This window comes from Callionymus lyra, chromosome 19, assembly GCF_982586985.1.
Source record: "Callionymus lyra chromosome 19, fCalLyr1.hap1.1, whole genome shotgun sequence".
Taxonomy (NCBI): domain Eukaryota; kingdom Metazoa; phylum Chordata; class Actinopteri; order Syngnathiformes; family Callionymidae; genus Callionymus; species Callionymus lyra.
In genome coordinates, this window is record NC_141836.1 from 21,328,662 (window position 1) to 21,356,409 (window position 27,748).

The following is a 27,748-nucleotide window of genomic DNA, read 5'->3' on the forward strand; positions in this document are numbered from 1 at the left end:
CCGAAATATTACCAGTACAATAAAATAAACATGGCTGTCACCTCTAACAAAATATTACTTGCTGCCAAGCTAAAAAAAAAAATCAAGCTCAAGGCAGGAACAAGATTTAAACCATCGATGACTCCAGCTAGATGTATACCTAGTACTTTATCTTAACAGATAAAGAACAAATAAACTGCAAGAATCACATAGGTTGAGCTTATTCTAAGGAATAGCAAAGGCTGTCCAAACAGCTGTTCCTGAGAATCTTAAGTAGAGTAGTAATTAGATATTATTCTACCGTAATGACATTCTTAGGTAAAAGGGTTAGCTAGCAGGTTGGATGACATAAATCTCTTGCTTTAAAAAAACATTTAAAGTAACAAGATGATTACAATAAAAATTACCACAATTACCAGAGGGATTAAGAATTAAAATAGTTTCTATTTTAATTCTAGAATTAAAATAGTTTCTATTTTAATTCTAACCTTAATCAAATCCATTTAAAAATAATTCCTATTTTAGATTGATTTGTTGAGATTTGTAGCATCAAAAGTATAATTTATTGCACAACTACTTTTTTTACACACCTGGCAAAATGGCCACCAGCATGAGATGATCGAAATCAATACACTTTTGCTGTCTTTGTTAGTTGAGCTGCTAAAGCCATACATACTGTAGGTATAACTACTTTAAAGGACCACACTAATGTACAAATTCGCACAAACAAATTTCTAAGCGATTAACATTGTTTTGGTAATGTGGGAGAACTGGGGGTGTGTCCAAATCCAAGAAAAGAAAACTCAATAAGTAGCACAAGGACAGTGTGTTCATTTTCACCTGCACTCTTTTATTAAGTTACTCTTTGTTAGTTTTTTGTCAATACTAGTCAAACAAAGAAGCTACACACAGATACGCACATACACATTATTGATGATATTTTAGGAGGCTTTTAAATGATCTTAGACGTAAGGGAGGGTTCACTATGAAAGCTTACTAACCCTATTAGAGGGACTGAGTCAACAGCGTTTTGACATATTTCCTGATTGACAGGCTCTTGTGGTCACATGGTGTCCACACCCAAAGGCTGACTACTCTGTTGATTTACGATAACAAGACTATATTTACTTAATGATCATGTTCTAGTGACTAGGATGTACAATTGAAGAGTCTCATATAATGATTGAATGACTGGAGTTACAACAGAATGTGGAACTCTGCATATCACTGAAATTACCAATAAAATCTAAAAAATAAAAATAAAGATAATATATTTACCCTGACGTATTGGCTTACAAAACGAGTGAATCATCTTTACTTTAATCAGGTTCTATACACTTTAGGTTGTAATGTGCTTCACCAGAATCTTTCTGTTTAAAGATTTTCTATTCATGTGTGACAACAACAGTTTGAATTGAAAATGACTTTGTCAAAAGCTTAGTAGCACAGATTGATTGAAGTGTAACCCTGTTAATTATTTAATATAAACCCTTTCATATAATTAATTCCTTCATTTTCCACCGCTTATTCCCTAAGTGGAGTCGCAGGGAGGTGGAAGCTATCCCAGCTACAAAGCAGAGGACATTCTGAACAACTTACCAGTTTGTCATAGGGCACACAGGAACATACAACCATCCATACACACTCTCACAAATACATTACAGACAAGTTCTAAATCAACCTCTGTATATTTTTTGGACTGCAGAAGGAAACAGGAGTACCCAGAGTAAACCCACAAAAGCGTGGAGAGAACATACAAACTCAGCATTGCAACCATCGTGTTGTGAGGTGGTCGCACTTACCACGACACCACAATGCGCCGCCTTTTCATATAATCTAATTATCAAATAACTATCATGACAAAAAGTGGAAACTAATGTCAAAAAACACCTTTCCTGGCTGACTCACATGCTTCAAAAGTCTTCCTCTCCTAGATGAAGTAAGTCTCTCATCTTGTTAAAGGGCACCTAATGTGTTGATTTAAGTGTCTCTTAAATTGTTCCAGGACCTCTATTATACTCACTGGTATGTTTCTTTTTGCACAAAACTCTCATTTAATAAAGATATTTACATTAGAAAATAAGTCTCGTCCAAGCAACCACGTCCACTCTGCTCTGATTGGACACAAAAACACGAGTTGCATTCAAGAACTCACGTAAATTTCTAACTCACACCTAAAACTGTACATTAAAAACAAATAATAAAAATAAGGTTTGCTGATTAATGTACACATTACAAAAACAATAACTCTCACCGTGTTTAGATAAATATTTATTTTGTTTCACGATTAAAATGTAGGACCTTAACTGATTTAGGGCTTCTAGGGTAGGACACCTCCACCAGAGTGATGTCAGAATGAAATTGAAATCGTAAAGACGTTTGAGATTTCAGACTGGAGAACTTTATTGAGTAATAACTTCAAAACGGAGCAACGTCATGATGAATGACCTACTGCATTTTGAAGAGGACGACTTCAACATTTACAACACGTGAATAAGTCAGGAGACTTGGGTTTTCACATTAGGTTCCCCTCAATGTTTTGAAGTTATAATGTTTTTGACTTCTCCGTCTGAAATCTTCACGAACTAGATGAAGACAATTATGACTAATAATGAGCTTTGTGATCTGTAATCATACCGGCTTTGTTTGTACAACGAGTCCCTTAATACATTTTAAAAAATGAACTGTACATTAAAGGGCAACTAATGTAAAAACCCAACTTTCTCTTCCTCTCGAAGATAAAATTAACTCCATCATCATCACATGGTTTTGAACGTAATTACTTTATAAAGATCTTCCCCGTCTGAAATCTTTGTGAACGAGGGGTTACGAAAGTGAAGCCAATCATATAAATAATGATCTTCATTCCTCCTCCAGCTTTGTTTATACAACAAGCCTCTTAGAGGTGGGGCCTTATGGGATTGATGACACTATAAATAGGTATTTCATTGCTATTTAAAAACCCACATTTGAACATGACATTTAGCAATATTAAAATCCCTGTCTCACTATTAAAATGTGGGTAATAAAAAAATGTCCAATAAACACAAGCTTATTCAATCCACGATAATTATAACATGACCCATTTCAAATTCTTGCTCTATTCTCTGGAGGTTAAAAAAAGAGAGTAACCGTTTCCGTTATATAACCATATGACCAAATTTGAAGTATCAGAAAAATATAAAATTCTACTAATTTAAATCCTGAAATATGTTAAGTTACTTGCAAGAAAGTCATAGTGGGAAATTGTTGTTAGTTATTTTAGACTTTTCTGGAAGATATGTCACAAGTCTGAATAGAAGACAGAAAAACAGAGTAAAATAAACCTTGCGTGTATAATCATGACCCAGATTAGGGTTTGTACAGGTGTTTTCAGATGTCAGATTCGGATTGTTAGAGATCCAGGAGGCTGGAAGAGCTGACGCCCACGGCCGAAACGCCCCATCAGCACGGCCCTGCTGGGCTGCTCGAGTGATGACGCCTCGGTCTCATGTCGGAGATTTTTGCTCCAAACATCTCCAACGATCTTCATCTAACGCACATTTCCGTGGACGGTCGTGATTTCGGATAAACGAGACGTTCATTTTTTCGACTCGTCCTCGCTGCTTTCTCTGCATCTCGATGCGTTCAGGGTCCGCCAGCAGCTCATGTGTGTGTGCGGTCCGCCTCTCAATAGATGGTGCAAGTCAAAATGTCCAAATCGCCCGTAGACCCTCTGACTGCCGCGGAGACCGGCTCACAGTCGCACTATTTCCAGGTAAGTCACCCAGGACCCTTCTCTTAAAATGACATAAGAGTTTGGAAGTGCGACATTGGATGAGATCCTGTAGCTACTTGTTGTTGAGGAAAAAACGAGGCGTCGCGTTTTTTTGGCAGCGACTTTTGTCACCCCCGCCTTTTCTGGACCCGCAGATGGATCGTGAGACCCCGTTATGTCCGACATAGAACCATCTCTCGGTGTTTATGTTTGAGCTGTAAAACGGCACAACAAACCACGAATAGTTCTTGATTTTATTCGGTGACGATCACGTTACACGAGCGGGGGCTATACAGTGATGCGTTTACGGTCCACACCAGCGCTCTGACTCACCTGTAGCCAGAACCTACAGGGCCTGTTCTTTGATACATTTCAAATGATTCTCTTGTGGTTTCTATACATTTTTGGAATAGTCGACCGGCTTGTAGTAAAATGGATGTTAAAATCAACGTTTGGCTAAAAACTGATTTAAAATGATGACAACTCACTCAATAACACTATACTGTGTCACATCTTAATGCGATTCCAATCTCTCTGATATTAATGAGATTACAATATTTTAATTATTTAATTAATAATGTTGACTTGTTTTATTACCAGTAAGATAGCTCTTACTAGCATCACTGTGTATTTGCTGGTTGTACTTTCTATTCAAATCCAATTATTCACAGAGCATTTGATTGTATATTTATTTCCCCCCACAGCTGCCCAGGAAGTTGCCAAAGCGCAAAAGCCGCTTTAAACGTTCAGATGGCAGCACATCCAGTGACACGACTTCCAGTTTCCTCAAACGTCAGGTAACACATGCTGTTTTGTTGTGCATCTCAGAGAGAATCATTTCAAAATGGAGTTCAAATGAGTCCAATTAAAACACATTTACAACGCCCGTCCATCAGGTAGGTTTGTTGAACAAATACAAGCTTTTAGTAGGAGGTCATATTACTTACTTCCTTACTTTTCCTTTCATTTGTCTAGCTCTATTTTCTTTTCGCTAGTCATTTGTACGTTTGTCCACCAGATGGCGGCATGCTGCTTTAAAACTGAATTGCGTTCAAAACAATCATTTTCTTATAATTAATGCTTTTAGGTCAAACTTTGTACGAGATATGGTGTTATTTAAAACTCAACTGGAACATGCTTTTTTTTAGGCTATTTGAAGCATGAATGTAGTGATAGAAGCAGGTTGTGCAGCAAAAATCATGAAAGCCATTGTACTGACCCGCAGAGCCAGTGTTCGTGCAGAGCTCATCTCAAAGTGTGAGATCCCTCGAGACATGGACACCTGAAAACATCCAAGAGGGTAAAGTCAAGGGCAGGAAGGGTTTTAAAAAGTAGTCTACTCTCTGCAGAATCAACACACTTGCATATAGATTTGTTTTTAAACCTTCCACTACCTTAATGGTATTTACTTACACACATGTTTGAATAAACCCCTTTTTTTGTTATTCAGCTTAATACCCAGATTCAATTCAATTCAATTCAATTTTATTTACACTTTACAGTTGAAGTAAGACTATAGTGGAGAAAGAAAAAACAGATCCCAGCAATTCAGATCCAGCAGGTCCTTTTAATGTATGCAGTTCAGCATTACCAAGGTTGAGGCAGGGAAAGTTATTTTAACCTTAATCTTTTTTCCTTTGTTGGAACACATGAAATATCATAGGCTGCGGTGTCAATGAACTCAATGGGGAAACTTTCAGCATTAAATTGACTATACATTATTTTGAAACTTTCTTTTTACAATTGGATATTATAAATGGCATTAAGGATACATTTGTCGAATTCAAGTTCATTCATTTGTGATTTAATATTACCACTATTATTGTTAATACTGGTTCAAATTCATGTCAATATATCCAGTTATTTGGTCTCCTAATATCACAGGCCAACGTGAGAATTGAGACTTCATCTTCCGCTCAAAAAACTCATTTTAAAGCATGTATACTGAAAATGTGTTTACTCCTCCCTTGGCTTTTTTTTTTAGTGTAGCATTCATGTTTCAACATTGAAAGACATCTTTGAACCAACAAACAAACTCAAAGTAATTGATAAACCTCAAAACGAAAGTCATGTCACCATTAGCGTATACAGTTAGCAACTTCAGCTTCATTCAGCATAATAGTTATGTTTATTCGATATAATAGTGTGTGACTGTTGGAATAACAGTTTGGTTTATTTCCAGCTTGTTAATGTTTATGTTTTTCCAAAATTGTTTTATATATCAGGAGTTTTGTTTTAAAAATAGCAGGCTGTAGTTAGCGTTAGCTTAACTATGCTAACAGTGCAAAAGACAAACTTACCTTTGGTAGCCAATTTCATCCTCTGTCCCTCCAAAATAATAGCGTGTTCCAAATGAATTAAGTTTTATTTCATTATTATTTCACTTTTCTCTTCTCAGGGCAAATTCTTTCCCACTCTCTTAGCATTGGATTCACCTATATGTCATTTTACCAGTTATTTTCTTCCCACATTTTTATCAAATTGAAAGAAACAACTTTGGTTCACACAGGTTGTGGTTTGATGGGATGCTTATCTTTATATTGATTAATAACGATGCCATTTAATTCATTTTTATTTCACAAACTCTGCTCTTAAAAGCTGATTTAATGTAGTTTTTAAAGATATATGTGTATGTAAACATTTAAGTGAGAGATAATGTATGCACAGAGAAATAAAACCTTTTCATCACAGTTGATTTGTTATTGTACCAAGGACCTTCTTTGCTGTTTGACTTCCAGATTTATCTAACATCCAAGTTGTTTTTGTGCAGCTTGTACAGATCGGCCACACGCTCAGTATATGAAAAGTGTTGTGGTGGGAAGACGCTCAGACGAAAAGAGCTGAGCCGACAGCTTCTTCACATGGTGGCCATCAGTCATCCTCATTCTCCGACTTCATGGCAACCTTCATGACAACTGGGCTGTTGCTTAACATATTCATGATAGCCACTCCATTGTTCATGCCAGCTCCGACCTTTTTTTTTTCACATCCCTCACCGGTTGCTGATGTGACGTTTTATGCGGACGGAGTCAATTTTCAGGAGCAGATAGTTGTGGGTCTGCGATAGAGGTGGGGTGTCTGCGCGGGAGCAGCCGAGTATGACTCATTTCTGCAGCAGGATGCAATGAGCAGCTGCTGCCATAAGTGTGGATGTATGTTTGTATGTGAGGCATAAGGAGGCAGCGGGGGGAGAATGTATGTCGGTGCTGATGTCACGAGAATAATGGAGGTGAGACGCAGACAGGTGCTTTAATCGTGCGGAGATGAGGAGGGGTAAGACAGACGGCGTGTGGACGGGACGGAGTGTGTCTGCTTGCAGCATGTAGTAAAAGAGGAGGGCGGGAACAGCAGCAGCAGATGAACTGAGTGAGTACAAAAACCAGCTCTTCTTTCATCCCATTGTCATCCTCTTTTATGTTTGTCTTTCTGTCACGAATCTCTCCAGCTCGCTCTCAACTGTTGCTCTTGTCGTGACTTCATGCTGATCAATCTGACTCTCTGTTGATGAGTGAGTTAACTCTTGTTAGATTCTTTTGTCGGACCATTTGTAAATTCTTGAAGCTTCTTGCATTTACCCACTGATGTCGAAAAAGTGTTCTAAACGTTACTGATGGTAAAGTGCATTCGTTTTTGAACGTCTTATTGATACAGACTTTAAAAGCTAAATGAAAATTTGAAAAAACCATACTCTGAATAACTATTTCTCTCCTACTTATGACATCATATACATTATTTATGTATCTACAGTACAAGAAAAATAATTGTCAAATTAGCATTTTTCCCCAAGGATATGGAACCACATTAATAAATGCAAAACTATGCATGTATTCATGTAGACATTGACTGAGATTGAAAAAGAGCGTTTTAAAAACAATGTGATTCACTCATTGTTAATTGGCTGGCAGCTGTTTTCTACTATATAGCTTTATTTAAACTTTAAAGCATATTAGATCACTCTGATGTGATTTGAAACTTTAAATAAAATGTAAGTGAACTTTAAAAATTTAAAAAGGTCAGCCTTCATGAAAGGCCATAAGACGATGTATTAACCCCTTGAAATATGGTCGACACCTTCACCTAAATGCACCTGTAAACATGCAAAATATTCCAACCTCGCTATGGTAAAACGGATCATTTATTCGTTAATTATCTGCCACCACAAAAGTGTGTTGTCCAAGAGTCCAATTTAAAGCTAACTCTGACATATGAAAACATAGCTGTTGGTTAAATGCAACTGAAGAGCGTTCTGTTCCAGTTTTTACAAACTTCAACTTAAGACACTGTATAACAAAGTGTTGCACATGAGGAATTTTAATGAACTCCTGGAGAAGCTCCCCTGTGGTTCCGCCTGTGTCTGTGGGATGGCTCGGCCCTCTGGAGGCCTGAGATGACACACTTCCCCGTCTGCTCCTCCCTGTGGAGGGGAGGCCATCAGTGTTGCAGCGTGTGAAGAATAATCACAGGAGCAGAATGGAATGGAGTTAAATTTAGCAGCCAGACGGGGACATTAACTGGGAGATGCACAATCACGTCTCTGCATTGCAGTTCTGCTCTACCTGCCGAACGAACACACAGAGAAGTTCGTCCACTTCAACAAACTCTGAACCGGAACCAGAGTTCAGTGGAACGCTTCGCAGGGACAAGTGGTCTGATGAGCTACTATCTGGGGGACAGTTTGCACTTCTCAGAATGTCATCTGCTGGCTGTCTTCTGCAGGATATATAGACCTGGTGCCAGGTTTGGTATTTACTGACATTGGTTGAATAGCGTCTCAGGCCATCAGTTAGGGTTCCCAGCAGGATTGTGTACTGTACTGTGTGACTTCTAGGAAAAGGTATTTTGTACAGGCGGTTCTCTTTATTGTACTGGCTCAGGGAAAACATGGCAGAGGCGACAGTTAGTTTACTTCTTTAGGGGCCTTGGTCAACTGTGATGGGAGAGTTAACATGGAATCATGGGTTTTCTTATTGTTCTTTAAATTAATTCTAAGAAGCTATTATTATTGAGATATTTTCCGTTAGAACACAAATCAGTGGAGAGATTTCGCTGTCTTGTACTTAAGGTGGCACAGAATGGCTGCCATGGTGCTTTTTTTATTATTTTTATATTGCTTATGTTGTATGTTATTTTATTACATGCTTTTATTCTGTACTGACACCCCAAAAATATCCTATGTTGTGTTAACAACAACACTGGCAGTAAATGTTTCTGATTCTGATTCTGATTAATAATACTAGCTTGACTTGGTAAGTCAGGCAAGTAGGTTTGCTTCAGTAAGGATTTGAAGAAAAAGGAAAACATGGTTATAAATTAAGTTAAATCGAAATAATATACATATGGCAAATAATGATGTGAAAAGTAAATAAGAAACCCTTAAAGGAGAGAAGAGAGGAAGTTCTGGTTGGTTATGGTTTTACAATATTACATAAAAGGAGCTGAAATTATGGAAATCAGCCTTAATTAATATGAATACAATTTTCATTAAATGTCAATGAAATTGGACAAAACCTTGAAAGGTCAGTAGTCTACATTCTTATTTTGAAGATATTTTTTCCCTATCCAAATTGGATTTATTTGAATTTTCATGGGGGTATTCTTCCCCTTACAATTAACAAAAGAGTCCCACACACTTTCTATGTTATATATATATATCATTTAAATGGAATCAAAATTGTACATATTTTAATTTTCATGTGGGTTTCTGAACCCTCTAAAACCTTTGTTTAGAGGTCAGTGGCATTCATTCTTATTTTCTAAATATGTTGTCCCATCTTTAGGAGTCTGTGAAACATTAAGATTGTTCACACAGACCTATTCTTCTTTATATATAGCATATATGCACATCCCTGTTTCAAACAAATCTTAAATACAGCTACAAGTCTAAAAGAGCAAGCTAAAATAAGCTAAAATAAAATATATTTGTTTGGGTATAAACAATAATAACAATACATATTTTACTTCAACTAAAGATACCTTTTCAAGCATTTTTCAACGTGCTCATATTTGAGTAGTGAGTCTCTGAATCGTGCCCCCAGACTCACACCGTCTAATCTGCTCTGTGAGTCTTCATCTGTGTCTCTGGTGGTCGCCGCCTGTGTCCCCCCTCGGAGATGAAGACGATAATCTAGGTCTCTCCTCCTCACTCCCTCACAGCTTTTTATGATGTTCTAATCTCATCTTTCTCCTGAGATCGGCCCCTTTATCTCTTTGTGTAAACTGTGTACACCTCTTTTGTCTCACCAGCCATCTGTCAGAGATGTCGCGATCGCCATCTCTTTCGGTTCATCACGGCCCCTCGGCCTCCTCGTGGTCGCACTAGTACAGACACAAAGAAGCAGCCCGGGTGGACTCGTGTGTATCAAATAAACGTTCTGGATTTGCAGCGCAAGCAAAAGTGCTGCTTGTTTTACTGGTATTGGCACTTTTGAGCTTTAATTTCCTTCCATTGTGCTGCAGCTAATGAGTCCTCTGGAGGACGTTGTCTAGATGTTGGCATGATGGATGACCAGCACAGAGTGTGGGCACACTGGAGGAATAAAACTAAATCATGTTTGGCTTTTTTTAAACCAGATTTCTCAGCCTGGGATGTGCACCTATTTGAAGACTGTAGGAACAGCCAGTGTTCTATTTCACCAACACGTTTTGTTGTGGAGTTTTCATCACTTGAGTTTTAGCCTTAAAAGATAAACTTGTTAATTTAACTTTAAATTTAGAACCTCTTTAAACCACAACAAATATAAGTTCAATAGCTGAGTTAATTGAACAAAAAGCCATTTTTTTGTTTCTATCGCAGATAATAAAGTAGAGTTAGTACAGTAACTTTAGCCTGCTTAGTAATTGTATGTGGCCAACAAGAGCTTAAAATGCGAACTCAGAATGAAACTTCAAAAAATTATATAAATATCAAAAATGTATCTGAAAGGTGAATAATGAATTTGCCAAGTATACTTGTGTACAAAACCAGATACAGGCTCTTAACTCAAAGCTCAAACTCTCCGGGTGGATGATAAAGGCAAAGAAATATGGTAAATATTATCATTAAAATAATAGTTGAGATTTGTACTACATTAGTCATGACAGTTGACAATTAAATCAATCACAACAGAAAATATATGAACACACATATAATGTTAAAATGTTGCATATTCAGGACTCTCCAGGACATGTTTAGCACCTGTGACTGTGATGTAAAAAATGCACAAGAGTGTGAGTTGTATTCTTTATGTTCTGATCAGATAAAGACGTCTTAAATATACAAGCCTAAAATTACAATTTCTAATTTTGTTAAATGTAATATACGAACAACTCTCCTCTTGTTGATTTCCTCACTAGCAAAACTAGTCAAGCCCTTAAAGATTATCTCTTTTAAGAACATACGTTTATTATCTCATGCTATTGTTGCTTCAAACCAAAGGCAACAATAACAACAAATGGTATTATTTATTTTAAGGGAAACTAAACGTGTAGATTTAAGTGTCTCTTAAATAGCTATTGGACCTTTATTGTACTCATCAGTGTCTGTTTGTACAAAACTCTCTTTTCATTGAAATATTTACATTAGAAAATGTGCTTAAGCCCCGCCCACTGAGATAAAATTTAGTTTGGCCCAACAACACCCACTCTGCTGTGATTTGTCAATAATCGAGGTTTGTCACCATGCGTCATCAATCCCGGAAGTCTCCACCTCCAAGGGAATTGTTTTATAAACAAAGCGGAGTGTGATTACAGCTGGCTGGAGGAGGAGTGAACCCTATTATTAAGTTATATTCCATAACACAGATGTACAAGTATTATCAGACCGGGATGATTTAATTACCATCACCTTTGATGAAACAGTGAAAATGTCACAGCAACCTCTCAGCAACGGTTTGGCTCGTCTGCTCTGAATATAGCATCGTTTGCTTGTGTTATCCATCATTGTCAGTGTAAATATGTGAGGCAGCACTAGGATTTTTTTTTTTAAACCCACTTACAGTGAAAAATGATAGCAGGAATATATTTTGCTAATGAGGAGGTGTCCTCTGAGAATAAACAGGGGGATAAAGGATGAATATATGCTGCACTGTGGGGGATGATGGGATGGATCGGGGCCAAGCAGAGGAAGCAGTTTTCCTCTCTTGTGCTATATTTGGGCTTCCAGATGACTGCCGGTGTGAAAGAGCAACACATTCTTCCACAGATACCAGCGTTCCTGAACGTCTGTCTGAGCTTGACGATGAGCAAAGGTGCAGATACGAGTGACCCTCGGGAGGTTGAGAAAAAGTCTTCAAACATGTTTTTGATCTGCGCTCACAGGGGTCGGCTGATTCGTATACCAGTAGACCGTCGGATTCAGACCTGTCAGCCGAGGAGGACCGCGAGGCGTATCGGCGTGAAGCCGAGCGCCAGGCACAACTGCAGCTCGACAGAGCGAAGGTACGTCAAGGACTGTCACCGCTTTGACTCAGACCAGAGATCATGTAGAAACTAACTATTTTATTTTGTATTTATTTCTATAAGACTATGGGGTTTTTTTTAGGGCTTTTGGAAATTTTGTGAGTATTTTTCTGCCCCTGAAAAAGATTTAAGTGAATATTTAAAAACATGGAAAACAATGCATTTATATGAGATTAAAAAAAATAGAAGTTACATTCAATAATAATTGGATCATATTATGCTTGATTGTATTTCTTGATTCCATACTTTTTGATTTTTTTTTTTGCTTAATGGCTCCTCACAATTTCTGTTAAGTAAAATGTGGGCCCAGAGAAACTGCAATTGCCCACCGCTGGTCTACACGATAAGCTGGTGTAGCGAGTGACTTCAGTTGTTTTAAGTCTTCTGGCATCTCGCTCAAAAAAACAAGAATGTTGTGTTTTAAGGAGAAAGTAAGAGAATGTTGGGGAATATTAAAAGGACATTTAATTAATTGTAGCTAGCTTGCCGCTTGCAGAAAACTTGATATTGATTCTTAATCAATTGAGACCAACAAAAATGTCTTATTCTGCAAATAACAAGTGTTTCTATGTCTCAGTCCAAACCTGTAGCTTTTGCTGTCAAGACCAATGTGAGCTACTGTGGCGCTCTGGATGAGGACTGTCCTGTCCAGGGAGCTGCAGTCAACTTCGATGCCAAAGACTTCCTGCACATTAAAGAAGTGAGTCAAACATGTCCAAGATTAAACGGCTAGGAAGGGTGCGACCTTTATCCTGTTCTGACACGTACAGAAGTACAACAATGACTGGTGGATCGGGCGGCTGGTTAAAGAGGGTGCCGACATCACCTTCATCCCCAGTCCACTGCGACTGGAGGCGATGAGACTGAAGCAGGAGCAGAAGCAGAGGTCAGTCAAGAAGCTTCTTCATATTCAGATGCTTTTTCTTACAATCCAACTCTTCGTTTCCGAAGGAAAACTGGTGGAAATTCCTCTAGTCTGGGAGACATGGTGACGGGTAACTGGAGGACGACACCGCCCTCATCTGGAGAATGTAAGTAATGCACATTGTTTGTCCCAAAAAATATTAATTAAGAGATATTCTTTATTGATCTCATGGAGAGAAATTCACATCCCTAGTAGCATCTATAAAATACACATATCAACGTCTAAGAGGTATCAAAAAAGCAAAAAACAAAAATGCAGTCTTGTGCAAATGTTAAATTATTTATTATTTATTATCCTAGAAATATGTTTTATCTGGGTTATTATAAAGGTCAGTAGAGTAGGGATAACTAGGAACATGTTGGAATCAAAACCAAAATTTATTAGTAAAGCATATAGAGACAGACAATGAGCAAAAGGGATCATGAAAAATATAATTGTCTTCCAGGAAATAAATAAATTAAATATAAGATGATCAAATTAAAAATTAATAAATTAAACAAATTGCTGTTAGTTTTCATTTGATTATGCTTCAATTGACTGCTTGTTCGTTTTTTGTTCAAACAAGCCAAACAGAAGCAGAAACAGGTAAGTTTAAGTGCTATAATGATTCTTCAAGCCTTGACTTTATAAAGAACAATTCCACGAAGCGTCCTGATGCTATGCCCTCTCACCTGGCTGCTATTTTTGGCAGGAACATGTCCCTCCCTATGACGTGGTTCCCTCCATGAGGCCCGTGGTCCTCGTGGGACCATCGTTGAAGGGCTATGAGGTCAGTTCACCTTCAGCTAGGTGGGAAAAAGCATTTAAAGCGTGTCTCCTTCATGTAGGTGACGGATATGATGCAGAAAGCTCTTTTCGATTTCCTGAAGCACAGATTTGAAGGAAGGTCAGTTTAAAACAATGGACGGACTCATGAGTCATCCTGATGTTCTAATGTTGTCGTTGCAGAATCTCGATCACACGTGTCACAGCGGACTTGTCCTTAGCTAAAAGATCTGTCCTCAACAAGAGGCCGATCATGGAGAGATCCAACGCTCGCTCTAGTCTCGGTACTGGCTGGAGAGGTTGTGCGTGGTCGAAGAGTTGAAAGTAACTGTTTTTCTGTGCAGCTGAAGTCCAGAGTGAGATCGAGAGGATATTTGAACTGGCCAAAACTTTACAGCTGGTGGTTCTGGACGCAGACACCATCAATCATCCCGCCCAGCTCGCCAAAACCTCCCTGGCCCCCATCGTTGTCTACGTGAAGGTTTCCTCGCCAAAGGTAGGCTGAGCGTACTGACAAAACCAACTCTCAGCTGACCTTTCACCTCCACCTCAGGTGCTCCAGAGGCTGATCAAATCCAGGGGCAAATCTCAGAGCAAGCACCTGAACGTGCAGATGATGGCTTCAGACAAACTCTCTCAGTGTCCCCCGGTGAGACGCCAGCAAACATACTCCTGCTTTCAAATATCAGACCAACCCCTAAATCTTCTCCACGTAGGATATGTTTGATGTCATTTTGGATGAAAACCAGCTGGAAGATGCGTGTGAGCATTTGTCAGAATACCTGGAGGTGTACTGGCGGGCCACTCATCTTCCAGGTACCACGCCTCTTAATCCTTTAATGGACCAGAACCTGATGACCCCGCCTTCTGCCCTCTCCAGTCTGCAGGTGAGTCTCCCAGTCATGCAGTCTGATGCTCCCTGTTGTCTTGTCACTGTCTCTGCCAGCTCCTTCATCTCTTGTGATTTTGATTTGCTGTCCCCAAATGTCCTCTCACTCATCCATGCCTAACATTTTGCAGTTTTCTGAAACACAGGGATTAATTGAATGATGGCTTACAAACGGGGTGAGTAGTTGGGATCGTATATCTACATTTATATAAACATGACTATCCTGAACAAAACACGAGGCTAAGTCAGTGTTTTATTCTTTCTGAAGTATTCCTTTTTACTTTTTTTCTGTTACTTGATGCTGCTCTGGGAAGTAATTGACAAAGCTTTTACTTCTAGTCTTGGCCAAATATTTGGAGCCTGATGAAATGTATTGATTTGTAGCCGTGTAGACTTGAAGTCTGCTTCTATGTTGCGAAGGTGAAGGTGATCCAACATACTCTTTATTAAACATCCTGTGTTTAAAACATCTGTAACACCTTCGAAAGCATAGCTCCTTTCTTTCCTAAAATATATAACAACTTTATAAAAGAAAACATGTACAGCATGAGCATGCACATAGACAAATACTACACTATAACTCACAAAGTATTATAAATGACTTTAGAATACTTAGAATGCCCTTTGAGTGATGTTGTTTCATATTGTTGAGCAAAACTTCAAACTATTTCATGAAGAAAGCGATGGTGAAAAGGTTACAATAAATAAAATAAAATAATATGTCACATACAGAAACAGCTAGTAAAACATTCAGAAAATAATTGCACAAATGGGATAAAGTTGCGATTTATTTTCTATCTTATGATCTTGCATATTTGGATTTTATACCTTATGATTCAATTTAAGTACACTTTGGGGTTTTAAGCTACCAAAAGGTCATTTTAATGTCATGATAACGAAAAGAACTGAAAAAAGCAATTGTTTCACATGGAGTTCTTAGAATATTTGGCCAAGACTGTAAAACAAACAGAACAACAGGGGGACTCTATGTTGTTTGTTTGTTTTTTCCTTTGAATATTTAGTTCCTTGTGAATGTTTTGCTTTCAGAGACTGTGTTGCAGTGCTGCATCATTTGAATTTGATATCAAGTATGAAAATGTGTCAAACTTTTTCCTTCACCTTTCACATTGGAAATAAGTTGAATAACAATGCTATAGGTCAGACACAGGATAGATGGATCATCAAGTACTAGTAAGGCTTAAGTTGACACCAATGTTCCATGATATAAATAGACCAATAATAATGTATTCTAATTGAATATTTAGTTCAACATTGTTTAAATTGATATGGATCACAAATCGGCTGTTGTGAAATATAACCTTTTTTTTTTATCCCTCTTTATGATTGCTGAACTTAACAACATGGTTATGTTGTGCATGTTTAAGTGTAGAACGGTGCTGTGTATTTACTGCAGACGAATACACAACTTGTCATGACATCAAAGTTTAATTCTAAATGTTCATTCATCCAATTCACGTTCATGAAATCCATTTTGTGGCGTAACGTGTCGACAGAAAACACTGTTAAGAAAGGGGACTTTCCATCAATTCTGGATGAAGATGTTATATATTATACTCTCGTGTTACAATGTGGAGTTAAGTGACGACTCAGTACTTTACTTGTTGCTATCAAGAATCCAGAAGTTATTGAAAGTCCTTTTAATGTTCAGAGTTAATCTTCTGTCTCGTTTATGCATCTCTGTGGCAGAGGTTTGATTTTGGTTTAACTGCCTTTTCGTCACCAGAACAAGAACCAGCAGCCTTGTGAGGTGGTAGGTCTGGAGGGGGAGGAGGAGGAAGGAGGTGAAGAGGCCCAATCTCCTCTGGAGCAGGACAGTCTGATGCCGTCAGACGAGGCCAGCGACTCCCTATCTCGGGGTCGGAGGGGAAGCCCCGGCCAACGTAGCGGCCAGGAGGACGAGGAAGAGGAAGAGGAGGATGAGTATGCCTCGCCGTGTCACACTCGGACGTACAGGGACCTCTACCCACCACAGCGCGGGCAGGTCAGCGGCGCCCACAGCACCAACGGACACGAGTCACAGAACCGGCTGCTCCAGCATGAAGCCCAGCAAGGTCACAACCAGAGGAACAACCGGCAGCGCAGCCGCCCTTGGCCCCGAGACACCTACTGAGAAAAAAAGGCAGATCCTATTCTCAACCCAAACAGAAGCCTAGTTCGAATCCGCAGCTCTATTTTTAGAGAACACTTGAGCTGGTCGACAGGGCTGCTCCTAAGAAACGAACCGCGGGCTGATGTCAAACTTCAGCTGCTCGTTTCCTTCAGTGTCGGATGTCTCATACTGGCCTTAAACTTCCTCCCAGTTTCTACTCTCTGCATGCACCCCTATAATTATTTCTATTTGCACATTAATGTCAGAACAGGACGTGAGTGGTATTTAAATTAATGTAGGAATGTCTACAGCAGAATCCTTTTGCAGGAATTCCTGATGCTTTTGAGGTTAGATGTACATAATGATTGGGCATCTGGTTTGATTCTGTTGTCGTTTGATTATGAGTTTTCTGTTCAGAGAAACGTGCTATCGATCATGTTGGCAGACACTCACCGATCCCACCGACTGAGCCGCCACGCAGTCACGTGTCCAGCTGCAGTACACCGTCAGTGTTCGTCCTCGTCCTTGCCGTTGCACTATCACACCTTCTAAAAGGGCACACTCAGAATGTAAACTCAGAAAGGGAATGTGAAACTTCCAGAATATATTCGCCAGACTGTTTGTTTACACTGTCACGTAACTGAAGCACACGCTCAGCCCCGGCTGCAGCTCCTCTCCACACCTGCAGAGAATGTAAGCTTGCATGCCTTTGCACCTCCTGCACCGCCCTGGGGTCTCCACACACCCGTGAGTTGATTGTAGCACGTTATTGATTGTAGCATCCACACTTTTCAACTTTGCCCATTTTTGTTGGTGTACTGCAGTTTTACAGGTGCGTTCGATTCTCGAGTGTTTCGGCAAGGCCGACTCCGTCATTCCAAACGTGTTCCCCCAGGAGTTGTGGCCGTTACACCTGCTGTATTTTTCTCCCCCATCATCTATTTGTGAGCCAGTGCTTACTTTCTGTCAACAAGCATATTCTCAATGTCAAGGATGCATCCTTCAGTCTTCATTTATCCTGGCAGGAGTTCTCCTTAAGGTTATTGGGAGAAAAGGAAAACAGGAAAATCTTGCTAATTGATATGCAGAGAAAGCCCATTTATGATTTTGGATCACCTGTTGCTAAGCTACATTTGTGTTAGCCTTCCATCCATATGTGTGAGATACGTGGCTTCGGCTGTAAGGAAAGATAATAGTTTGACAAGATATTTATTTTTCGGATGCATCCTTGCAGACAGATCTGCTACACAACGTCCATGTCGCACAGGTTTCTCTAACTAGTGTTCTGTATAGTTTAACAAGGAAAACAAAATAGCATGATTTGGGGAAAAAAAGAAAAAAAATCTATGCAAGTGTTGCATGAATTGATCGTTTCTTTTGATGTATTTTTGCATTGATATGGTTCTTCTCGTCTTTTAGTGATTGCCTCTTCCGCTGGACGACTGTCACCACACGTAGTTTCTTTTTTATTTTTCACACAATCAGATGATTACTATTAGATATTGACTATTCATTTCAAATCTATTTATAGAAGTTTAACACAACACTACCATTAAAGGTTTATTTCTAAGGTACAAAATTAAATGATCAGAATAAAATGATTTCACTTCTGTCACAGCTTGTGATGAATGATTTTCCACAAGTTGAAATTTCAGATTGTGATCCCAAACGTAAACATTGAAAAAACACTCGCTTTAGCTTGGCAATGTGAACGTAACACATCTTGCCATTTTATTTATGCTTCTTTTTTTTTTCAAACTGACCAATTAACACAAATGAGAACAGTTAAGGTTCCTCGAATTTATGAAGCACAATTTTTACAAGAGTGATTATTGATTTCTTCTCTTATTCTGGATGCAATACGAAGGGTAATGTTTAAAAAATGTATTCGCCTTAGACCATCTGGACTTCCTATTTTGTGTGAATTAGAAAAAAAATATTGCACTAGTTGTTTTTGAAGGGGTTGATTGCTTTGTAATGCAATAACTGCACAAATGTAACCATCAGTCGGATCACCACATGGGGCCGGCGTGACCCAACACGCCTCTCTCTGGATTTATCAAACATGTGCAAAGTGAGACATTCCCTGCCTGATGCTGTAAAGAATGCTTTCTATTTGGAACTAGATTTACAAATTAAAAATATGGATAAGAAAATAAACATGAGATTTTATGTACTTCTATTGGTTTGGTTTCTTTATGTCAATCCTTCATTCCTCACCCCAAATATTGCCTTGTTCTTCTGTGCACAAGTTTAATAAGAAATCGGCTGAACTAAACTACTAGATTTCTGTCCCTTTTTTTTTAACCAGACAATAGCGTCACAACAAAAATATTTAGATCATGTTTTCAAGAACTATTCAAATGATGCAGGATAGGTAGTCAGCCAAACATAAATAGCTGTATCATGTCGCTAAAAGTAATTTTAACTTTTGTTTTCTGGTGGAAGGAAGTCACCAGATGGATGGATTGTTCTGAAGAATCATTAACCTTCAGGCACATTTTTTAATGAATTGCTCGAATTGTAATAATTAATTTTGACAGTTAGAATAAAAATAAAATTGCCCTGATCATACCTCTGTGATGCCTAAACCAAAGACACAACACATCCTTTTTTGACAATGTCCTCAACCTGCGACAGTTGAGTCGGCAGGACTGGAAACACAGATACATGTTGGATAAAGATAATGACATTGTATAATATTGAATATTTCAGGCTTAACATCTCACTTGCAACCTTGATGTTTTCTGCACAGGTGACTAGACAATTTAAACTCCACTTTGCTTTCAACTTCAGCCACATAATGTTGCCCGCTGTCATTTAATCGCAAAGCTTCGTAAAATGAAGCCAATCTTGTAGACGAATGAAAGAAATCCAAGATTTACAAAAAGTTCTTTACTTATCAGAGTGAGGATTTGTCACAAGTTTACATAGATCATGACTAGTTTGGTTTATCTTCACATCATTTGCAAAAAGACAATGCCTGATTTTTATAAAAATCTCAACAAAAGAAGAACAACATTTCACAGAAGTAAAACATGGGAATGAGATAAAACTCAATGAAGACAGTAATCAAGCAAAGATGGTCTCCTCGCGCCTCTTCTTGGTCAAGATGGTTCCAGGCTTGTGCTGAGCATCTGGGTGGTTGGTGAGTTCAGGAGGACATGTAGAGACTGGGCTCTCCAGGATCGCCTGTTTTAAATCATAGAACACTGCAGAGTCCTCCTTCGTGAGGAAGGTCATGGCCACACCGCTCTTTCCAGCACGACCAGTTCGACCGATACGATGGATATAGTCTGGAGGAAACGCATGAAGCAGGAGGTCAAAGACAAATAAAAGCTAAAATACCGATCAAGAAAACAGAGTGCAGGTCCCTCACCTTCGATGTTCTTTGCCATGTCGTAATTAAGAACCATGGACACGTCCTGGATGTCGATACCACGACCAGCAACATCTGTGGCCACCAGGATGTCTTTGGCTCCGGCCTTGAGGTTGGAGAGTGCAAACTCTCTCTGTTCTTGACCTTTGCCACCGTGAAGTGTGCAAGCATTGTACTGTGGGAAATAAGTTTGTTAAAACATATGACAAATACAAATAATGTGACAGAATACTGAATGTACTGGCCACGTGTGCAATAAGACAGACAAGTTACTCACCCCCATCTTCTCCAGAGACTTGGCCAGCACATCACAGCCCTTCTTCTGGTTGACAAAGATGATGATGGGAGGCTCAAAGCCACGCGATAGCGCCTCCAAGAGCCTCTTCCTGTATTTCATAAATTCAAGAACTGGTCAGGACTTGATCCTTTTACAAAGTGGTGAAATACTCAAAGACTCACCTCTTCTCTCCCTCAGACATGAGCATAACCTTCTGCTCCACTCTCTCATGAGGTTTACCAGCAGAGCCGATGTAAACCACAGCAGGACGTCTCAGGTAGCTTCTGGCCAGTCTCTCCACAGCAGGAGGCATAGTAGCTGTGAACATGACAGTCTACAAAACAGAGGAAACGACTCGCTCAGTAACCAGATTCAGGAGAAGTGTTACATCATTCCAAACCTACCTGTCTGTATTTGTGTTTTCCAGACTCAAAGTTCATCATCATCTTCTCAGGATCCTCAGCCTCATCCGTATCGGGTTTCTGATTGGTCACTGGGATGTATTCAAGAATCTTCTGTACATCAGGCTCAAAACCCATGTCAATCATACGATCTGCTTCGTCCAAGACCACATATGTGCAGCGCCCCAAGACTAGGTAGCGGTTCTCCAGCACATCAATCAGACGACCTGGAGTGGCGATCACAATCTGTGTGACAGGGGAGACAGATGTGTGTTAGCAGACAAATCAGGGGCTTTGACACTGGAATAATGAGCTATTGGGAGGGGTCTTCACCTCACAGCCCATTCGGAGTCGGAAGCCCTGGTCCTCTCTGGAAATTCCTCCAATCACAGCAACCGTGCGTATCCCAAGTGGTTTTCCAAACTTGATTGTTTCTTCTTCAATCTGCTGTGCCAACTCACGAGTGGGAGCCAGGATTACGGCATACGGACCCTGATCAGAGTCCTCGATCCTGCATGAGGAAGCAGGTTGGGAAGTGAGACCCTGACAAAAGTCTTATAACATGCCATTACGTCAATTGAAAATCAAAGAATTGCATATAACCTGTCAATTTTGGGCAGCGTGGTAATCCAGACGAGCAATGGTATCAAGAAAGCTGCCGTTTTACCGCTACCAGTCTCAGCCACACCGATAATGTCTCGGTTCTGTAGACCGATTGGAATGGCCTGCCTCTGGATTGGTGTCGGATCCTAAATTGGAAGAGAATGTGCAATTACATTTTTGCAAAAAGAGCAAATGTATGAAATAATTTACAAATAAATGCACAGGAGAATAAAAACAAAGTCATCACCTTTGAACCTTTCATAAAGTAAATGAAGTAAAAATGCACTTTTCTATTAAGTTACAAATATGTATAAACATCTCCTATAGGAAGACCCTGTAATCAGGGGGCTAACCTTGTATCCACATTTGTCGATGACCTCCAGGATGTGCGCAGGTAAATTATACTCCTTCCAGTTCCTGATGGGATTCGGGATCTTTCCTCCTTTGGTTGTGATGCTGTAGTCTTCTCTGAAGATTCTCCAGTCTCTGTCGGTCATCTCATCCAGCTTCTTCTGGGACCAGTGTCTGTCATCCCAACGCTGCTTAGCTTCTTTTTTACGCATTTTCTTCAGCCTTAACCTGTAATTGAATCAATTGATCAAATCATGTCTTGGATGGAGCATATATTTTAAATAATATTTATTTATTCGCTTTAACGAGTTAGTAGTATCATAACACTTACTCTTCTTGCTCTTTCTCTTCCAGCGTTCTTCTTGTCTCCATAAGGTCACCATAGAAACGCGACTGCTCTCTCTTCTGCTGCTTCAGGTCAATGCCGGCGATGAACCCTCGTCCGTAGAGCTGCACACCGTGTTTCTCTTTATAACTGTGAAGTTGATAAGACAAAACGGGTTGTAATCAGAACGACAAAAAAAAGAGGAAACGCCATTAGTTACTTTCACTTACATTGGGTTGTAATCGACTGACGTGTCTTCAGAGGCGTCCCATTCAAAAACAAACTTTCTGTCATTGAGGTGACGTGTTCTTCTTCGCTTCTTGGTCCCACCTAGGTAACGTTCCTGCAAAAGGCGTGCAGAAAGATTCCTTTAGAATAATTACAGAATTCATTGAATTAAATAAATACAACTGGACAAAAGACACAACATATATACAAATATAGATAAAATGGCTTAGTTTTTAATTGGAATTGCTTCAGAATAATGAAGCTGGCTCTGTGGATGGAATGAAGCTTGACTCACTGGTGACAGTTGCTGAGACAAACTACTGTCCATCATGGATGATGACAGTCATCCTCTGAACACTGTCATCAGTGAGCAGAGAAGCAGAATGAGTGCACGAATGCTCCTTCCCAGGTGCAAAACAAATGGACTCAAGGACTCATTTATTCCTCGGGCTATTAAATTGTACAATTCTGAGTTCGGGGACAGGAGTGAAAGTGAAAGTATCTTGATGTTCTCTTCTATGGTCTTTGTATCCTTTGTCTTTGTTGTTTGTCATTATTTTTAAAAATTTAAAAATTGCTGTATTTTCTGTGGCTATTGGAAAAAAACAATTTCCCGAAGGAGACCTCCTGAGGGATCAATAAAGTTTTTACCTTACCTTACCTAAATCTATGCTACTTGGTCAAGTCAAAACATTACCAATGAAGCTTTATCCCAACCACACAAAAATGTGCAAAATAAAGGTTAATGGTTTTGATTTACCACCAGGTATCAATGTGGATGAACAATTAATTGCATATGCGATATAATCGAGATTTTAAAAATACGATTTTTATATCGCAAATGTTTCGATGCTTTTTGATTCTATGAAAATTTGACTTTGGGGTCGTCACGTAGTCGTGTGTGGAGCACAGTCGAGCACATAAGCAGAGAAGGAAACATAAACATCCCACTTTAACCTGTTGATCAATGTGCTCAACAGAAGCTGAGCAGCAGTATAACAACTATATTGCCAAAATGCTACCAGTGTCTCAACTTTAAGGAAGCGTCACAACCAAACTGGTCGAATGGTATGGTCGAAACTAGAGACAATGCACTGAAATAACAAGTAGTGAGTTGTTAACATGGAACAACAATTCTAATATGATGATGGCACCACAGCTGAATGAAAGAGCCAGACACCAGTGTTAGTCTAGTGCACCGTTTACCTCCTAAAATCAGTACATACATTAGTTTAGTGACTTTTGCTTGTGTGTGTGTGCGCATATGCACTCCAACTTTTATTACCTTGAACAATTACACTATTCACATTGAATAAATAACAATGCATTATTTTGTCTTACAGGAGACGCATTTAAAGATGAGCGACAAGAGCAACTGTGTAAAAATGTGGAAGCTAGAATAAAAAAGCAGCCATGACTGATGAAGTGTTTTAACTTTTGTGTGAGTTTTTGCAAAGAATGTTTTCCAGCACTCAAGTTTTATATTGTTTGTTTATAACCGTTATTCAAGTAAGAAAATGTCTCCATTTTATTTCAGCGCATTCTTAATTTGCTTTCATCTTAACAATGTCTCTACCACAAAGAAATACTTCATATTGTAATACGAGTTATTTATTGTATAAGAGAAAAGAGTATGCTGTAAAAGGATTGCATATTTAATCGCAAAATTGAGGGAAATATTTGCAATTTGATTATTTTCCATAATCGTTCAGCCCTAGTTAGGAGATGGTCGATGGTTAGGCTATTCAGGAGAAAAGAATTGTCAAAGAAATTAAAGATTCTCTAACCTTGATGGCTACTAGTTCTTTCCCTTTATCTTTCTCCTCTCTCATCTTAAGTCGCCCATCATCCTCTTCGTTGCCATTGTTCTCACGCTCGATCCGCTCCCTCCTCTCCCGCCTCTCTCGTTCTTGGGGATCCTCTGTTAAGGCAAAACAATTAGAACAAATCATCACAAGCTAATGACAGAAAGATATTTAAGCAATGAATCTAACCCATCATCTTTCGTCCAGTTTCCTGGAAGAGCCTTCGTTTTTTTCTCTCCTCATCCATCTTCTTTCTCCTCTCCTCGACCTCCTGCTCTCGTCGCTTCAAAGCCTCTGTTTCTCTTTCCTTCTGTGACAGAAACTTGGGCTGGAATGTGAAAAAGGTGTTTTAGTGCAACAGAAAAAAGATTGATCACGAGTAGTCAATGTCCAGGGTAAAATTCAGAATTTCTGACCTTTGCCTCTGCTTCTTCTTCTGCCTTCTTCTTGGCAAGAAGTTCTTCCAATGACAGTGGCTGAACCTGACCCGACAAAACAAACATTTTTGAATTACAAATAAAACAAAAATAAACACAAGCCACATTAAATTGAATAAGAAAAATACCTTCTCCTTTTTCTTTTCTTCCTCATCTTCTTCTGTTTTTATTTCTTTTTTTACTTTTGAATCCTTGGACTTTGGAGAAGGACTTCTACTGAAAAAAAAGAAGGAACAATGTCAAATAGAGAAGAAAATAACTTTGTATGTAGCCTACTTATATTTTAGGTACAAAGTAAACAATCAGTTTAAACCTTCAAGAAAAGCTGGCATTTGTTTATGCCTTAAAGCCTTTTTACCTGGATCTCTTGCTGCGATCCTTGTCACGGCGGTCTCGTGCATCTCTCTCTTTGCGATTTCTATCTCGGGCCTTGTCCCTTTCCCTGTCCCGCTGAATTTCTCTTTCTTTCTCCTTCCCGCGACGATCTCTAGAGTAGGAAAATTAATATATTCAAAAGTAAGCCCAGTTCTTCATACTAGCATTCTTGACATTAAATAATGTAAACCTTTCGGCTGATTTGGAGCGATTGCGTTCATGGGGTCTCTGTCGTATTCTATCCCTCTCTCGTGAGCGGCTTCTTCTCCTTTCTCTGTCTTTGGTTCCAGAAGATTCAGCTTCCTTCTTGTCCACGGTGTCAGCTGCCATCTGAATACATTAAAGAAAACATCATTGTACAACAGATTAAAAAAATTCAAAGTAATTTTACCTTCTCAAGTCATCGACTTTAAATGTTCTCCTAAAAATAGACGCGTTTAAAGATGTAGTTGATCACTTGTTCAGCTAAAAATATATTCATTACAACACGTTATATCGGACTATATTATTACTCCAATAATTTTGCTCGAATAGAATTAGAGTTGTACGCATCTTGTTCAAATATTTATTTATTTTTTAAAGCGAAGTTTACTTGCCAATGTTCAATTGTAATAAGACGTGTGTCGATAGCGTGAGCGAGTTAGCCGTAAGAGTTAGCTAACAGTTTAGCAAAAAGCTACATACAGGCTATAGCTTCTAAAACAAACATTTCAACAACATTGTGACGCCACATTTAGATCACTCGTGCATTATTTATAAAAACAATATTGACTACAACAAACCTTCTGTTGGATCTTGTCAACAAAACGGTTGCGATGTGTGTACGATTCAATCGGACGCCATGTACAGACACGGCCTACGTAAAAGAGCAAGGACTTCTGGGAGTTGTAGTATTAGGGGGAAAAGTAAGTAAGACGGCCATGTGGTCAAAAAAGTGCTAAACACACGAGTCAGCGACGACGTAAGTATATGTCACGTTTAACAAATTTAATTTGACAAAGTATTCTTTTTGACTACATATCTAAAATATTTGTACTTAATATTGTACAAGTTGTTTATTTAACCAGTAGAGGGAGATGTAAGGACATTGATATCAATAAGAAAGCTGATATTTATTTATTTTTATTTCTCACTGTATCTGAGCATCTACCTACCTATATTTGTTTTTCCTATTAAATATATTGTTGTAACAGTTAGCAAAGGCAATTAGATACAAGGCATATAGTATTATACACATCCATCTTTCCATATCCTAAATAAGAGAAAATAAATAACATAACATTAAAGAGTGATTTCAGCTGGGGGACTGTTGTAAGACTGATGATCCAGAGAGTGTGAGTTCTTCAACACGCTGATTAAATATATCATGGATTGTGCATGACTTTGTTGCAGATCGACTTGATGCTGATTCATATTCTGATCCTATCTTTTCTCCCTCAGAGATATCGTGGCAGATTCATGAAGGTGAAACAGTTTCAGTCGAATGAGATCAAAGCTGATGAAATGGAAAGATGAAGGGGGAAATGTTAGAGGGAACAGACAGTGAACCCTTCAGAGGGAAACTGGATATATAGTAAAGATATATTTTTTATCATTGAATTCCAAAAAAAGGAGGAAGCCTGTCTTACTTTGAGTCGAAATACTAAGACAGATATAAGTGAATTTGTTTGTCTACCAAAAATAGATCAAATTTATTTTATCTAATGCCCAAATATTTACATTTACACTGACCAAAATATTAATCATAGTATTCCCAAACAATATTCTCTGCTATCACAATAAACCATTTTTATTTTACCCCCATTTGATATTTTATAGACATCATTGTCGTTCCTTTTTCGCTGTAGCTTTTAATCCGTAACATACTGACACAATAACCCTCATTATGATGTAGCCATTTAATGATTCCTCTGATCCAGATGTTGTGTAATGCTAACTGTTGACTCACTCTGGTCCTTGGCTGTGAGAGTGTGTGCATGTGAAACATCAATATCACTGTATTGACATGACAGTGTGGGTAGGAATATTAATAAAGTGATGAAAATGAGTTTTGGATTTCAGTGATCAGCATATTGGAGCCATAGAAACAGTGATTTCTGCTGCGGGTCCACGATTGGATGGCACAGATATGACTGTCTTCTTCAACGTGGGTTCTTTCCAAAGCAACAACACCCTGGTCTGGACTCCAAATCAGATGCAACCCCCCATTCAATGCACCTCATGTGCACCGGCATGATCTCCCTTCCCCCCAAAAAATCCACCGATGCCAAGTGTGCTGTCTAATTTAACCACTGGAAGCGTACTGGTTCATGACATGTCCTCAGGCTGCGCCAAACAGAGCAAGTGGGCAAAGAGTGGTGTGTTCAGGGCAGTGGATGTTGTGAAGGTGGATAAGGTTTAGCAAGTGAAGGATGGGATTTATTCATCTCAGATCCGAACACTAAAGGTCTTTTTACTGTAGCAGTCCAAAGCAGAGACATATCGGAACCTCGACACCTCTCCGGAATATGCAGACGTGAGAAACTGCTTAGTATACAGAGCAAACACTGACACACATTCATGCACATGTACAGCATCATGCATGGACGCCTCTGGACCAAATACATTCCCACAGACATGAACACATCATTTGACACAGATTAGGAGAAATATGTTTCCTGTTCACTTACAAAAAGTGGCCAAATTAGTTCTGGGTTGTGATTTCAT

At 39.0% G+C, this 27,748-nt stretch overlaps 2 protein-coding genes and 1 long non-coding RNA gene across 5 annotated transcripts; 1 reads left to right on the top strand and 2 right to left on the bottom strand.

Annotated features, from left to right (window-relative positions):
* The first annotated feature begins 3,446 nt into the window (after window positions 1–3,446).
* On the top strand, window positions 3,447–19,003 carry cacnb3a (calcium channel, voltage-dependent, beta 3a). 2 transcript variants are annotated; one of them, XM_087780644.1, is made up of 14 exons: window positions 3,447–3,736; window positions 4,441–4,533; window positions 12,032–12,151; window positions 12,750–12,872; window positions 12,943–13,058; window positions 13,124–13,203; window positions 13,663–13,682; window positions 13,789–13,866; window positions 13,925–13,983; window positions 14,046–14,146; window positions 14,207–14,358; window positions 14,416–14,511; window positions 14,579–14,749; window positions 16,496–19,003. In XM_087780644.1, exons 1-14 carry the CDS (start codon window positions 3,656–3,658, stop codon window positions 16,880–16,882), a joined length of 1,677 nt encoding a protein of 558 aa, XP_087636770.1. In that variant the 5' UTR covers window positions 3,447–3,655; the 3' UTR covers window positions 16,883–19,003. The 2 variants fall into 2 exon arrangements, with proteins under 2 accessions (XP_087636770.1, XP_087636771.1); XM_087780645.1 differs by lacking the exon at window positions 16,496–19,003 and adding an exon at window positions 14,883–16,488.
* On the bottom strand, window positions 7,973–13,041 carry LOC148059933 (uncharacterized). The gene is made up of 3 exons (XR_015709343.1): window positions 12,941–13,041; window positions 12,757–12,857; window positions 7,973–8,150 (listed from the first exon to the last, which is right to left on the bottom strand). It is a non-coding gene; the product is annotated as an uncharacterized LOC148059933 (long non-coding RNA).
* A 738-nt stretch (window positions 19,004–19,741) lies between the features above and the next one.
* On the bottom strand, window positions 19,742–25,903 carry ddx23 (DEAD (Asp-Glu-Ala-Asp) box polypeptide 23). Of its 2 annotated transcripts, none has more exons than XM_087781766.1 (17): window positions 25,825–25,903; window positions 25,233–25,372; window positions 25,026–25,154; window positions 24,796–24,880; window positions 24,647–24,712; window positions 24,420–24,558; window positions 24,213–24,346; window positions 22,428–22,540; window positions 22,204–22,347; window positions 21,875–22,100; window positions 21,522–21,667; window positions 21,252–21,429; window positions 20,922–21,164; window positions 20,700–20,851; window positions 20,518–20,626; window positions 20,241–20,415; window positions 19,742–20,157 (listed from the first exon to the last, which is right to left on the bottom strand). In XM_087781766.1, exons 2-17 carry the CDS (start codon window positions 25,370–25,372, stop codon window positions 19,934–19,936), a joined length of 2,403 nt encoding a protein of 800 aa, XP_087637892.1. In that variant the 5' UTR covers window positions 25,825–25,903; the 3' UTR covers window positions 19,742–19,933. The 2 variants fall into 2 exon arrangements, with proteins under 2 accessions (XP_087637892.1, XP_087637891.1); XM_087781765.1 differs by having other exon boundaries at window positions 24,796–24,883.
* Between the last annotated feature and the right edge of the window lie 1,845 nt (window positions 25,904–27,748).